Source organism: Hydra vulgaris, chromosome 11 (genome assembly GCF_038396675.1).
Source record: "Hydra vulgaris chromosome 11, alternate assembly HydraT2T_AEP".
NCBI lineage: Eukaryota > Metazoa > Cnidaria > Hydrozoa > Anthoathecata > Hydridae > Hydra > Hydra vulgaris.
This window is the reverse complement of record NC_088930.1, coordinates 29692257-29709268: the sequence shown is the minus strand read 5'-3', so window position 1 is coordinate 29709268 and position 17012 is coordinate 29692257. Positions and strand designations below refer to the sequence as shown.

General features: G+C 23.9%; 1 protein-coding gene across 1 annotated transcript in view; it reads right to left on the bottom strand.

The window, feature by feature from the left end:
- The window catches only part of LOC100200310 (D-3-phosphoglycerate dehydrogenase), a 56957-nt gene extending 44553 nt beyond the window's left edge, over nucleotides 1-12404 (bottom strand). The window contains exons 1-4 of the mRNA XM_065810710.1: nucleotides 12239-12404; nucleotides 11958-12109; nucleotides 11662-11727; nucleotides 10598-10652 (exon numbers count right to left, since the gene is read on the bottom strand). Coding sequence (XP_065666782.1) covers nucleotides 10598-10652; nucleotides 11662-11727; nucleotides 11958-12109; nucleotides 12239-12367 — 402 coding nt within the window. The 5' untranslated portion in view covers nucleotides 12368-12404. The remainder of the gene's footprint in view (nucleotides 1-10597; nucleotides 10653-11661; nucleotides 11728-11957; nucleotides 12110-12238) is intronic.
- Nucleotides 12405-17012: the final 4608 nt, after the last annotated feature.

The window sequence follows — 17012 nt, the reverse complement described above, 5'->3', positions numbered from 1 at the left end:
TTATGCTTTTGTCCAGTCATTGGCCCACTGTGGCATGTTAGCAATAATTATACCTAATAAAACTTTCGATTATGTATTCCATTATTTTTTTCGTTTGTTAACTCGATGCTTGTGATTTTCATAAATACTTTCATATAGGCTGCCCTAAGCTGGCTCAGGACCCTAGGCCAAAATTAAGTTGTGAAGCTCCAAAATCTAAATGTCATTAATCTATACAATCGAATTGTAAATATGATTGAAATGACTTTTTTGATATATAGCAAGTATTAAGCAAGTATTTAAGTAAAAATCAGTAGGGTCTGGGAATAGATTGACTTGTTGTCGGAGCGGCCCTTCTCTCCTCCATTATTATTTAAATGATATGATATCAAAAATAGAAAACGAATATATAATATTTTACTATTTTTATTACATTTTATTTCAAAAAAATAAATTGATTCCATACTTTGACTAAATACTTTTAGTCGAATTAGTTGATTTCAAAAATGTATTAATTGATTTTAGTTGACTTTGGAAAACACATTGCTTGATTTCGTTGACAGTCAAAATATTTAATAATCGTAACAACACTGCCCTAATATATATATATATATATATATATATATATATATATATATATATATATATATATATATATATATATATATATATATATATATATATATATATATATATATATATATGGGTATATATATATATATGTATATATATATATATATATGTATATATATATTTATATATATATATTTATATATATATATATATATATATATATATATATATATATATATATATATATATATATTTATATATATATATGTATATATATATATATGTATATATATATATATATATGTATATATATATATATATATATATGTATATATATATATATATATATGTATATATATATATATAAATATATATATACATATATATATATACCCATATATATATATATATATATATATATATATATATATATATATATATATATATATATATATATATATATATATATATATCAAAAAAGAATGTTTTGCAAAGAATTAGGGTGATTGGAGCTTGGGAAAACAAAAAAACCCTAATTTTTGGACCCACCCAGCCCTTAATGTGGGAGCAACGAGTTTATAAAATATTTTCTTTTATGACCAAAAAGTGGTTATTTTGGGGCATCTTTAGGAAAGGGTAATTTTTTTTCAAAATTTTTTTTTCTATTATTTATATAAGCCTATATTTTTGTTTAAAAACATATAGCTTTTTTACTAACTCTCAAAAATTTTTGTTGTTTGAAAATTGTGAAAATTGAAATTTTTCTTGAATTTGAAGTTTTTCCTATTATTATATATTCATATTTTGATGCAACTTTTGATAGTTTATCATTTTTTATTATTCTAATAATTTTAGATTAACACACACACAGTAAACTTATTAAAAATAAGTGAAGCACAACTAAGGTTAATGAAAAAGGAACGTTTTATAATAAAACAGGCAAAACCAGCTATATCGGGTAGAAACATTTTTATTAATACTGTTATTATTAAATCAATGGATTCCAAAGTATTTATTTAAAAAATGTCTAAACCTTTCTATTTAGATGTACAGCTTCCAACAGACTTTGAAATTCTTCAACATATAATATATAACCAAATAAAATAAATATATTAAACTAAATAATTTTAAGATGTTCAGATAGTTGTTGTAAAGATATTTTGTCTAAAATAAAGAGATCCTGGATTAAAGCTGGCTTTGATGTGTTAACTGATTTAGATTTAGTTTAAAAAATTTTTAATATGCATAAGTCCTATTCCAACTTTTAAAAAAAATGCAAAAGGAGAACTACAGGTGAAAACTATATGAGTTTGAGATTGAAATTAAAAAAACTTTTTTGGGGTGGTAATTCTAATCTTAAAAACATGATCAGTAAAGATAAAAAAGGATTGCTAAAAGGCAAGATTAAAGATTTAAAATTTCTGGAAGACCAAGGTGAAAGAAAGTTTGTTACTGGTTCAGAGGATGTTAAGTATAGAAAAAAGGTAGTCAATGCTTTTAGTTAAATAATTTAGCTCTGGTTTAACTTCTGTTAATTTATTCTTTTTTTAACTAAATTTAAAACTAAAACTACAATTTTAATTAGGCAAAAGAAAGTATCAAGAAGAAAAATTGTTCACAGCCTGAGAGTTTGAAAGATGATGTACCCAACAGTGAACAGACACAATTCAAAGTGAGGATTCTTCATTTGAATCTGATTTCGATCCAAGTGATTGGTATCATATAGATGTTTCTGAAAACCCAGAAACAGTAATTGCAAAAATTCCAAAAGATATTTATGCTGGTAATGTTTCACTTACTGCTTATAGAAAAATGAAGAAAGAAAAAGAAAAAACATTAATAGAGACTTAACTATTTGAAGTACCTCTACTAGCATCATTAACTAGTGAAGATCAGTTCTTAAGTGTTACGAATTTAATTAAGGAGTATCAACTTACACCAAAATCTTAAGGAATATGCTTTGGTAAAATGTCATCTAATACTGGGAAAAATAAAGGATCAGTTTCCAAAATATCTTAATAACTGGATAAATATCTTCTCCAAATAGCCTGTAAACTAGTCACATCATGTGACTGAAATAAAAATGCTTCACTTTTGGAAATTAGTGACCAATGACAAAACTAATAGACCTGATAATCCTCTTTTCAAAAAGCTAAAAAACATTTTTAAACAACCTAATTTTAGTTATTATCCAGTTCAATTGTTACGATTTGATTAGAATAAGGTTAAAACCAGTCTGTTAAAAAAGGTAGCTAATAAAATACCTTTATTAAAAAATATCATTGACATTTTGCAGAGCTTATGTTGGTAAACCAGGTATTATAAGAGACAATAGAAGCAGAGTGGAAAATAAGAAATAAAAGGTGAGCGGTCAATTTGACCAGCCAACACAAAGAATTAACGGTCAAATGCATTTTTTGGACGGCAATTTTTTTTTGTTCAACTTTTTATCTTAGTTATAGTTCTTCATGAACTTTATAAATAAAACAAATAAAATTGTTTATAAATAAAACAAATAATTTTTTAAACTTTATAAATAAAACAAATAAAATTGTTAATAAAATAAATAAAACAAATAAACTTTTAAACTTTATAAATTAAATAAATAATCTTTTAAACTTTATAAATAAAACAAATAAAATTGTTTATAAATAAAACAAATTTTCTTTTAAAATTTGTATATACAAAAATAAGTTAATGCTTGAAAAATAATGAACTCATACTATTTTAATAACAATAATTTTAAATAAAACCAATGTTTTTTTTAAAAGTGCAATTGTGCAATTGATAATTTTTAATTTATATAAAAATGATTCATTTCATTGCAATGACTTTGCAAATGGTGGCAAAAGCTACAAGAAAAATAATTGAAAAGATTAAATTAAAAAAAAAAAAAATACAGTTAAGATAATGTTCTTAATTATACAATAACAATTTTGAATAAAATAAAATAAGAACTTTAATCTCCAAAGTTAAAAAAGTTTAATTAATGTTTAACTTGCTTTTTAAAATCATTTCAAAATCCCCTCATGTTATAATCCATTCACACTTACGCTAAAACATTACTTATTTTAATTGCGCTTTATGTTTTTAATGTTAAAAACTATATAAAACATCAATAAAACAATATGGCAAGGTTGTATTATATTAAAACAAGCTTTTTATATTGACAAAACAACCTCGCAGTATTGTTTTATTGTTTTATACACCTTTTTTATAATAACAATTTAAAATAAAACACATTTTATTGTCAGTATGAAGGGGGTTATCAATTAGTTAATAATAATGGGGCTATTAATTAGTTAATAATGTCATTAACTCTTGTTTGCAGATAATATTTAAACTAAATATTTAATTCTAAGAAGACAATTGTTTTATAAAACACTTCTATTAAAATTACCGATGTTACATAAAATAAGGTTTTAATATATATATATATATATATATATATATATATATATATATATATATATATATATATATATATATATATATATATATATATATATATATATATATAATAATCCTATTAAAGAAAAAAAAGCGGAAACGCACAATTAGTGATTTTAATTTATCTATCAATCATTCATTGCATTTATATGCAGCAAAACAAGAAAAAAAATAAAATAATAATAACAATTTAATAAGTGAAGTTGAAAGAAAAAATGTTGTTAAATTTTTTTCTTTCAACTAATTTTACTATTATGTTAGTTAAAATTAAATTTTAACTAACATAATAGTAAAATAAGAACTTCAATAATTTAAGAAAAAAAGATTTTTATCATTGGTAAATGAAATTGTAAAAAAAAATGGTAAAAAAAAAAATGAAAGTAAGTTAAATAAGTGAAGCAAAATTTGTAAATGTTGTAAAATAAGCAACAAAGTTAAATAAGCAACAAAGCCTAATAGATATAGTTTAAGTCTTAATAAGAAGCCAACACTCTCTGATTGCTTGGAGAGTGCATTTATGCTTGAAAAAGATCTCACTTCTGCTACAGCATTGGGGCTCTTAGTGGCTAGAGAACTTTAACTCAAATAAAACTCAATTTTTTTCAGCTAATCATTATTGCAATAATCTAGATCTTCCTATATTTATGAACGGTAATAAACTCGATGAGTCATCTACCCTTCATCTTAAATCTTTAACTCTTTATTTCCGATCTATCTTGGAAACCACATATCAAATCAATTGCAAAATCATATCAAAAAGATACAACCTTAGCATCTGCTAAGGTTGTATTTCTTAATTGTGCTCGCCACTTTTCTACTCCCGATTCTATTCTTTATCTCTATAAATCTCAAACACCTCTTTGTATGGAATATTGTTGCCATATCTGGGGCAGAGCTTCCAATGATTCCCTTTCTCTTTTTTTTTTTATTTGTCTAGTTTACTTCCTCAAATATCAGCTCTTTGGAATTTGCCTTCATCTTATTTTCCTGATTCATATAATTTGCAATCTTTTAAGTTGTCTGTCAATTGTTATCTTGCTCTATAAACTTCATCTTTTCTCTTTTAGTAACTTCCTCTAATAGTTGCTTGCAGCCTTGTTGGAAGTAAAGATGTTGAATATATATGTGTATATATATATATATATATATATATATATATATATATATATATATATATATTATATATATATATATATATATATATATATATATATATATATATATATATATATATATATTCAATAACAAAGCAAATTAATGGGTTCAGGGTTGTAAAAGGGAAAAAAACAACGGTTTCTATTAACATGCAATAATTCTTAGATAAAAAATTTTAAAACTATTAATATGAATATATTAATATATTTTAACAGGGTTCCCACTATTAAAACTGAGGCTAAAAGTAAGGATTTTAAGGAGATTTAAGGAGATATTTTCCTAATATTTAAGGAGATTTGGTCGCAAACAATTTTTTGAAAGAAAAAGTAAGGGGAATTAAGGAGAAAACAGTTACATTAGAAACAGAATTTGATTTTTTTCAACAAATTTTAAATATAAACAGAAAAATTAATATAAATTAATATACTTTTTCATATATATATAAATATAAATATATATATATATTCAAAATATAGGTTTGCAAACTATCAAAGAACTATATATTTTTTTCTTTATTAATAAGTATAATCCTTCACTTTAATAAAATTTCTTAGATGATTAAAAAATAAAAATAAATAAGGAGAAATTAAGGAGAGTAGTCAAGTTTTACCTTTTTTTAAGGATATTTAAGGACTTTTAAGGAGGATTATTTTTTTTAAGGATATTTAAGGTTTTTAAGGAGGAGTGGGAACCCTGTTTAAGTAGTAGAATTAATAATATAAAATTATTAATAATTTAATAATTTTATATTATTAATTTGATAATAATTTAAATTTAATTATGAAAATAATTTTATTTATGACAATAAATGATGATTAAAAATTATTAATTTCTAATGATTGAATTTTTCAAATAAAGTTAATTTAATGCAATGTTTTAAAAACAAAAATAAAAACCAGGCAGTATTGAAAAAAAAAATTTTTAACATCTTTTTGCTTTGAAATCTTTCGCTTTAACAACCCGCTAGTAAAGTAGCATATAAAGTAGCATATCGTAAACAATAAAACTATTTCAAATGTTTTTTCAAAATTTAATAACTTTTATGAAATTTTAGTATATGCATTTTCCAAATAGCATTCTGATTATTTGTCAAATTTGATTTTTTTTAAGCGGTCAACCATGACCAGTAACAATTCATTTTGAGAGGTCAAATAGCAATTTTAGTCATTTCAGGCGTTCATTGACTGGCATTTCAGGCGTTCATTGACTGGCCATTATTTTCCATGCTGATAGAAGTGAGCTTGCATAATTAGTTGTCACTTATTTATCTTCTATTATATATAAAGTAAGAAAAACTGGTGCTATTCATCATGCAGGATTTTTAGGAAAAGCAATTTATTATCTAAAGCTTCAACTTGTACTCGATCATTTTACATTTGTTCAAGAATATGATAAACTGAAAACTGAAACTAGGCTTATAACAGAATTTATTTACTTTTATGCAAAATGGTATTATCTATAATCTGAGGATGTCATCAAAGCTCTGTTTCTTGACATTACAGACATACATCAAATGCATCTGTACAAGAATGTACGTACAAACCCAATAGCTGTATTAGAGTCTCAGTATAAACATTGTTGGTATTTGGATTCAACAATGATTTTTTAGATAATTATATTTTAACCAATCACTCTCTTCACAAATATAAGTTTTCTATACACCGTAAAGATGCAATTACAAATGTACTTATAAACTGAAATCTTCTATTTCACTGAGTATTTCAGTTGGTATTTTTAAAGGTTTTTTAGCTAGAGCATACAAAATTTGTTCAAAACATAACATTCAAGATGAAATCAATTTTCTTATTAAGATATTTTACTGAAAATGGACATTCAATAACAATAAAAATATTCAAAACAATATTCAGATATTGATAAAAATTATAAATATTCACAAATCCATCTTATTCTCAAAAAATTGATACCAAAAATCTAGTTATTTTGCCATGGGTCCCAAAATTAGGCCTTGTTCTTAGAAGAGAATTTTGTAAAGTTGGCGTTAAAACAGTCTTCCATTTTGGTAATCCCTTGATCTATATACTTTGCCATAATAAATCTAAACTGCCCCCAAATAGTCATCCAACTTGATTGCCCATGTGGTGCATGTTATAATGGTGAAACAAGAGAAAAGATTTCTACACAAATTCAAGAACATAAAAATAATGTTACAAAAGCAAACTGGGATACATCTGGAATAGTAGAACATTCACAACATTGTAATGGTAGAATAAACTGGGAGAATCCTAAAACGCTTTCTGTTATTCCAAACAACTACACATGAAAAATTGGTGATGACTCCCCATTGGAAACCACTTTTTGTAAAATTAAAAAATGTTGACTATCTGAGGTTGCAATGACATCATTATGTTATGTTTATTATAATTTTTATAAATGGCTTTTTAATGGTTTTATTAGTTTGATAATGGCTCTCGCTATATGAGCCAAAATATCACATAGAAAAAGAAATAGTATATGATGTTTTAATGTTTATTATATTACACATACATATATTATATTACACATACATATATTATATCACACATACTATTAAAGATGTCACTTAAATTATATATTTCAAATTAAATGTCAAATTTATTTAAAAATATAACTCAATACTAAATATTGTTCAATACTTAAATTTTATTTATTATCAAAAAAAAAAAATTAGCTCATTTTTATCGCAATTGTTTTTATCGGTTTTCCTCCCTAAACATTTTTTTTTACTCAAAATTAAATTTTAAATAAACATATTTTAAGGCTTTGCACAAAACATAAGTTAAACTTTTTTTAAAATGCATGTAGAGTGCAGCAATTATTTTTTAATAAATGATATATACATCAATATAATTTTAATACAATTTTAACTCTGTGGTAACTCTCAGAGAGGCTGATTCCATCAACAGTTGAAAAATATCAAAGTATTAACTGTGCCATATTGCGCATGGATAGGTTCTATTAAAGTTTCTAGTATATCAAACTCAAATGTGTCATCTAAATTGTGTAGTAAATGTTTTTCAACTATTGCTGTGGGTTTTTCATTAGGGAAATTTAACAATGGCAATTTAAAAAAAATATATTAAAACAAAGTTATTTAAGTTATTTTATATGTTTTTACAGTCCATAAAGGTAAAGCAAGACCACAAAGTAATAATATATATATATATATACAGGTACCGAAAAAAGTTCGTAATTTCATTATTTTTTCAATGTATGAAACTAATAATGAACTTTGATGATAATATATATATATATATATATATATATATATATATATATATATATATATATATATATATATATATATATATATATATATATATATATATATATGACATGCTTTAATAAAAAACCTAAAGGAATTTACACCACATTCAATTGCATACACATTAAGCGATCAATAAACAAACACACACAAATGTATAGAATTCAAATTAAAAAAAAAATACATTTTAAACATTTAAACTTTTTAATAAATACATTTAAACAAAGCAATGTAAATATTTATATCAATATTTACATGGATATCCTTTGTTTTTAATCATCAGATGAAGTCTTCTAGGCATACTTTCAACCAACTTTGAACACTGATCTTTATTAGCTTCCAGACACCAAACTCGTCTGATTTCATCCTTCAAGGATTCTGTAGATGTACATTTGGTTCTATCAAGATTATCTTTGATGTATTTCCACAAATTTTCAATCGGATTAAGATCCGGACTATTTCCAGGCCAAGGAAGAACTTCAATTTTGTTGTCTACAAACCAAGCTTTTAATATTTTAGAGGTGTGACAAGTGGCATTATCTTGCTGAAATATTGAACAGTGAAGCTTTTTCAAAGAACATTTTGCGTTTTGTGACAAGATGTCAACATATCGGGCACTGTTCATTTTTTTGTTCTTTTCAATGAACTCTATACTTCCTGCACCCTTATATGCAAAGCAAGCCCAAACCATGACACCTGGAGAATGTTTGACTCTCTTGATGGTGTATCTTGGATCATATTTTGAGGAATTAGGATCACATCGGACATATTGTTGTTGGCAATCTTGTTGCAAAAAGGTTGACTTGTCTGAAAACATGACTTTCATCCAATCTTCGACTGTCCAATGAATATGCTCCTTGCAAAAGCTAATTCTATCCTTTCGCATCTTTGTTGTTAACAACTGCTTTTAATTGGTTTCCTTGCTGGCATTTTAAATTTATTTCGTAACCGACTATGAATGGTTCTTTTACTAACTCGATCACATGTTGGAGTCAACCTTTCCTTAATCTCTCTTGCGCTTTTAAAAGGGGACTTTAATACCTCTCGTCGTATTCGTAAGTCTGTTCTCAAGGAAGTAACCTTCGGCCGACCGCTTCGAGATCTTGAAGTAAATTCCCCTGTTTCTTTATAAAGTCTAATAATCTTGGTCACAGAGCTATGGGAAACTCCAATAACTGTCACTATTTACCTATGCGATTTGGAAGTATGCTTATATAAAGCAATAATTTGGAAACGAACTTTAATTGGTATTTCTTTACTTTTACCCATTGGAAAATACTAGAATATTGAAATGAAATTGTAATTCGATATAATAAAATGACAAACCTGCTTACAGTATATAGATTTATTAGTTTATGTGATGGTATTGTTAAATATCCTTTGACATAAAATTACTCAATTTGTGTGTGTTTGTTTATTGATCGCTTAATGTGTATGCAATTGAATGCGGTGTAAATTCCTTTAGGTTTTAATTAAAACATGTCATATATATATAATTTATCATCAAAGTTCAATATTAGTTTCATACATTGAAAAAATAATGAAATTACGCATAATTGTTAAGTAGTTCTAAACTTTTTTCGGTACCTGTATATATATATATATATATATATATATATATATATATATATATATATATATATATATATACATATACATATACATATACATATATATACATATACATATATATATATACATATACATATATATATAAATATATATATATATATATATATATATATATATATATATATATATATACATATACATATACATATACATATACATATATATACATATACATATATATATATACATATACATATACATATACATATATATATATATAAATATATATATATATATATATATATATATATATATATATATATATATATATATATATATATATATATATATATATATATATATATATATATATATATATGGTTAATATATATAATATGGTTAATTATAATGAATAACAAAATATATTCAAATGTATTTTGTAATTCATTATAATTAACCATAATTAATAAAAAAAATTAGAATATTATTAGCTAATTATATTAGTTTATTATATTATTATTAATTATTAGATAATTAAAACAATATTAGTTATTTTATATAGTTAATTTTATAATATAAAAGTATAATTAAGGAGAAGAGTCTTACTTTAGAACCTTCCCATTTTTCTTGCAACAAAGATAAATACCCTTGACCAATATTTCTATAAATATAGTTTAATTAAAATCTTTTTTATAATTTAAAAACTTGTACTGTTTCAGGGCTCAAAGTATCGAACATTTGTTTACTTTATTATAAGGATATTAATAATATCTAACGTAACATAAGAAAATGAATTAAAAACAGATAAAAACAGATGTCAACTGGTTTTATAATTGGGTAAACTAAACAAGTATCAGATTATAGAATACAAATAATTCGCTAAAGATAATAAAAGCCAAACAGAATTAACAAAGAACCCTTATTAAAAAACATACTATGCTTACATAATACATTTATAGGCTTGCTTATATACAATTATACATGCTATGCTTATATTTATATGCAATGCTTGCATTTACATGCTTATAGAAATATATACATACACCAAATTTGTTTAGTATAATAAATTTTTTATTATTATTCTACCACCAATAATAAATCAAAAGTTTCTTTTTGTCTAACAAAAGTTGTAAAAATCTATAAAATTTGCTAAATCTAATGATTTCAATTTTTTAATAACTTTTAACATAATAAAATTTATATGTAATTTCAGAATCATTTCTTTTGACATACCAAGAACTTTCTAAAATGCTCCAGGTATGTCTATTCTTTTTTATGAAAAAACTCACAAATGGAAAATATCTATTGGTAGAGTAGGTAATGTTTAAGTCATACCAACATTACAGAAATTAAGATTTTATATAAGTATGTAAATGCAAGCATTGTATATAAATATAAGAATAGCATGTATAATTGTATATAAGCAAGCCTATAAATGTATTAAGCCTATAAATGTATTATGTCTAAGAGATTCCAGGCATTTTTTTTTCTAAAAGTAAAAGCACTGGTTAAAAATAATTTGCACATAAAATAAAGATGTTGGGCAAAATGTCAAGTTTTTGCTATAAAACTGTTGGACAGTTTCTATCAGATATTTGGAGCCTTGTTATACATTATTCAATAAAATACATTAATATTGAAACTTACTTATAATATCAAAAAATAAATACCTTGCAAGTGAAGAAATAAGAGTACAAGTCAATTCCGCTGCACTTAAAGTATTGCCATCAGGTGTGCTGCACGTAAAAAACAACAACATATTTTTAAAAGAATTCAAATAAAATTCTGAACAATAAATAATATAAAATATAAATTTGTGGATTTTTTATTATTGTTATTTTTTATTTTTATCATTGTTATTTTTTCTTTATCTTTTCAACATTGTTTTCAACAGTGTTTTATTAACAATTCAATCAAGTTATTTAAAAAAAATTAAAAAATTAGCAAACAACAAGAATATTCGTACTTCATGACTAACACACCATGAGTTGAGGCACTTGAAATGTCGATATTATCAACGCCAGTTCCAGCTCGTCCAACTAATTTCAACTTTGTGGTAAACTGAAAAACATCAGCTGTTACTTTTGTAGCTGATCGAACAATTAAAGCATCATAATCCTATAAAATTAGATAAAATTCAAATACTTCCTTTTTCAAAAAAAAATTTTTATTTAAATACTTCATGAATGTGATAAATTTATATGCATATATAAACATGCATACCTTATAATATTAAATATAACATACTGCAATTGTTTCTTTTAGCTGTTCATTATTGATTCCAGGTTTGTAATCCACTTCAATTCCATTAGCTTCAAGTAAGTTTTGGCAACTAACATCCAGTTTATCACTTATTAAAACTTTTTTAATATTCATACTAATTTTTAAATATATATCTAAACATATGCATAAACACACACACACACAAATATATATATATATATATATATATATATATATATATATATATATATATATATATATATATATATATATATATATATATATATATATATATATATATAATGCTCTTAATAACACACTAATTTGGTTTAGAAGTATGGTTTCCAGAATGCAATTTTTAAATCTGTCAGAAGTTATAGCAGTACTCTTTGCATGTTCTACCTATTTGTCAGTCAATTTAATAAAAAGAAAAAACATTATAAATGTTTTAATTTCTATTGAAAAAATAAAACACATGGTTTGTAGTTTTTTCAAAAAACAAAAACATCAACAAAGAAGGTTAACATATATAAACATGTCAGCAGATTAGCTCATAGTAATTACAAGTTTCTATATAGCAAAGCTGAATTTAGTAAAATTTCTGATTATATGTCTGATATTGATTAGATGAAGTTATATGAAACAAAGTCTGTAAAGGACATGTACACTATACAACTGAGGCATTTAACTTATTTATTCTAACTATAGACACTTCACTTACTAAAAGTTCAATAGTCCCTTGGATTAACAATGATATCAAGCAATTATAACAATGATATCAAGCAATTATAACAATTATAACAATGATTATAACAATTATAACAATGATAGCAAGCAAAGAGGAAAAAAAAATTTAAGATACAGAAATTGTGCTCATAAATGGAAGGATGTTAATCTGACTTAAGAATATAAGCTGCTATGTAATTTAGTTACAACAGAAATATATAATGCTCAACTTTTATTTGAAAAGTAACAAGCATATAACTCTAAACATAATCCAAAACTGCTATTTAAGCATTAAAACAGTGCAAAATCAATCAAGGGTTCAATAAAAGCAATGAGAATGTCTCATGGTGATTTATCCCATGATCCAATAGAAATTGTAAATCATCTCAATAAACATTTTCAGGATGTCTTTACTTTATTGAAAAAGGAGATCTTCCGCCTTTGAATCTTGAATTAAATGATATAACTAAATTTGAAGACATGAACCAGAGTTAGTTCTATCAAAACTTAAATGACTGAAAGAAAATAAATCACCTGGAGCTGACAAACTTTGTCTGCAAACATGACACCAATCTATAAAAAAAGTGACAAAACTATTGCAAGCAACTATCGCCCTATCTCCTTAATATCTATTTCCTGCAAATTATTAGAACCTATAATAAGAGAAAAAAATTAAACATATCTTTACAAAAACAAGTTATTGACAACCCCACAACTGTTTTTGAACTCTTGATGTTTATTTTATACAAGTTAGTCAATATATGCAAATTATTTGCATATATTGATACCAAAATTCTATCCAAGGATATCTCATAGGAAAAGCACCTCAAGTCTACATACTTAAACTAATTTAGTTGTAGCATTTAAATGGGCAGAAGACTGACTTTTAAGATTTGATGTCCAAAAATGTGGAATAATGCACTACAGGTATATGCACCGGAAAAACTAACGCACCCCAAAAACCACTTGGATGCATCTAGCCAGGCCTATTTTAACAATAAGAATGCAATATTTTGTATTTAAATGCTCAAGCTAATAAAATAAAAAATAAAAAAACATTGATGTTTTTATAGCATAAAGTAATTTTTTTAAACCTTATTGAAAACTTTCTCTGGTTTTTTAAAGTAATATTTTTAGTAATAACAATATAAAACACGCAAATGTCAGACTAAGTTTGTGAAGTTGACTTTTTATTAGGCTCTTGAATGTGTTGTGTGTGTGTGTGTGTGTGTGTGTGTGTGTGTGTGTGTGTGTGTGTGTGTGTGTGTGTGTGTGTGTGTGTGTGTGTGTGTGTGTTTAAAACTATCGAATGATAATTTTATTGGTTACAAAGTTACTTTAAAGAAAGTAATCATCTTTTAGTGCTTTCATAAAAATCCTCATAGACAGAAGATTGAACTTTTATTTTAAAAATAAAAAAGTCATTTTAGTAAGCTTAAAATATCTTAAATAAATAATCTCAGCAGATCATTTATAGTTCATTTTAACTCGGTAAAGCTTAATTTAAAAAATTCGTTTTAGTGCTCAGCACTTCAAAATAATTTACTGTTATTATTATTTATATTATTAATAAGTGTAGCTAACATATCTGGTACCCAAATCTTTTATGAAGTTATGATTTGTTCTTAATTGAGAGTTGTAAAATATCATAGAAAAGTACTTAAAATGAATTTTTTTAAACTTGTTTTCCGGAAAATTTTAAGAAATATTATGAAATTAGATTTCATTATATCGCTACGCGCGTATCTTTCGATTTACGGTACCGATCTTGTAATCAAAAACTTCGACCACTTTACACGGTCGTTTGCAGGAGGAAAGTTATTATACGCATGCGCAGTGGAATTACATATATTGAAGAATTTTTAAAAATGGCTACGGTAACAGCGTTATAAAAACTAATCATTGACAACGAGTAGCTTGTTCAATTTTAGATAATTAAATAGGTTTTTAACTAGTTTTTTCATGAAATTATTTTGAAAATAATTTGTAGCTGTACGAAGAAATTTTTCAAATAAAATGCAAGACCTCTGATTGTGAATAATATCTACTTTCAGCTAAAGCAACTTTAGTGTTTTTGTTTACAATTTTTAAACCTTTTTTAAAATATTTTTGAGCGTAGAAATTTTTTAATTTAAATTTATTTAGCAAGATGAACCTTTTATCTTTTTGGTATTTTTTGCTTATATGAGGATTCAATTTTTTTTGCAGGGTTAAAAGAAAATCTTAATCATTAAACTTTTGTAACCTGTTGCTATGGTGCTCTTTTCCGATGTGGCTATATATATATATATATATATATATATATATATATATATATATATATATATATATATATATATATATATATATATATATATATATATATATATATATATATATATATATATATATATATATATATATATATATATATATATATATATATATATATATATATATATATATATATATATATTATATATATATATATATATATATATATATATATATATATATATATATATATATATATATATATATATATATATATATATATATATATATATATATATATATATATATATATACATATGTATAGTGCTCAATATTCTTAAAGAAGAGAGCATAATATTGTTATATGTTAGTAACATAATATTTTTATTTGTTAGTAACATAATATATATATATATATATATGTATATATATGTGTGTGTGTGTGTGTGTGTGTGTGTGTGTGTGTGTGTGTGTGTGTGTGTGTGTGTGTGTGTGTGTGTGTGTGTGTGTGTGTGTAAATTAGTAAAAAACACTTATATAACTTTTTTCTTCAACTTTAAGTTTCACCATTGCTGGATCATCAGGAAGAGTTACTAAATTTTAAAAAAATTCAATTTATAGAAAAAATTATTTTACAGGAAGTTATAAATTATTATAACTAAAAATAAAAATAATTTTTTTTTAAATTACTATATTTTTTTGGTTAACGGGAAGTTACAGAAAGTAATTATTAAATAAATTTCTTTGGAATGGGGATAATTTAATTTGGTCATTTGATTTTCTAATTTTTTAAGAGGTATTTATTTTTGTGTTTACATTTAGAAATTAATTCAAATTTTTAAGTTAATAAATTTTCCTGATTTAAATGAGTAATTATTTCAAATTTTTCTTGCAAACATAGCATACATTTTTTGGAAATGTTATTATTTAGCAGGGCATTTAATATTGCTCTGTTCTTTAAGAACATTGAACACTCTATTTGTAAAATACAATAACATAATTTGCACACACACACACACGCACACACACATATATATATATATATATTAGGGCCCTGCAAATCGACATTTTTTGTTTCGAATTGACTCTCAAAGCAGGTCTTGATTTGCGAATCGAATCAGCAATTCGTGGTAAACCAAATTTAAGCATTTTTTTTTTGCAAAAAAATAAAAATATTTCTTTGATTAAATTCTTCTTGCCCGGATTATATTTTTGGCCTTTGTTTAAAAGTGATATTAGAACTATTTTCATTTACTCTTACTCCACCTGGGGTAAAAACCCATTTCAATTACATTTTAGCTTTAGAAATCTAAAAAAATAGCAACATTCGCAAAATAAAATATGATTCGAAAAAACTTGAATCTTTTTTTTTGACTCAATCGAAGAAACACTTGATTCTCGAATCGAATCGATTCGCAAGGCCCTAATATATATATATATATATATATATATATATATATATATATATATATATATATATATATATATATATGTATATATATATATATATATATATATATATACATACACATACATATATTATATTATTATGCACTCTTATTTATGATCAAAATTTGGAATGTTATTATTCCAGGCTTTCGATTTAGTCAATAACTTCAAATAAATCAACTGTATTGCCTGCTTCAAAGCAATACTATTGGTTATGTTTTTGATTTTATCAGTTGAATGCTATAATTTTGATTCTATCTATTGAATCATCAGTCTGGTTTTGTACATATTGATTCAAAATTAATAAATTATGATAAAAATTGATTTAAACAAACAAATATTATAGTATATATTTTTTTAGTATTCCAAC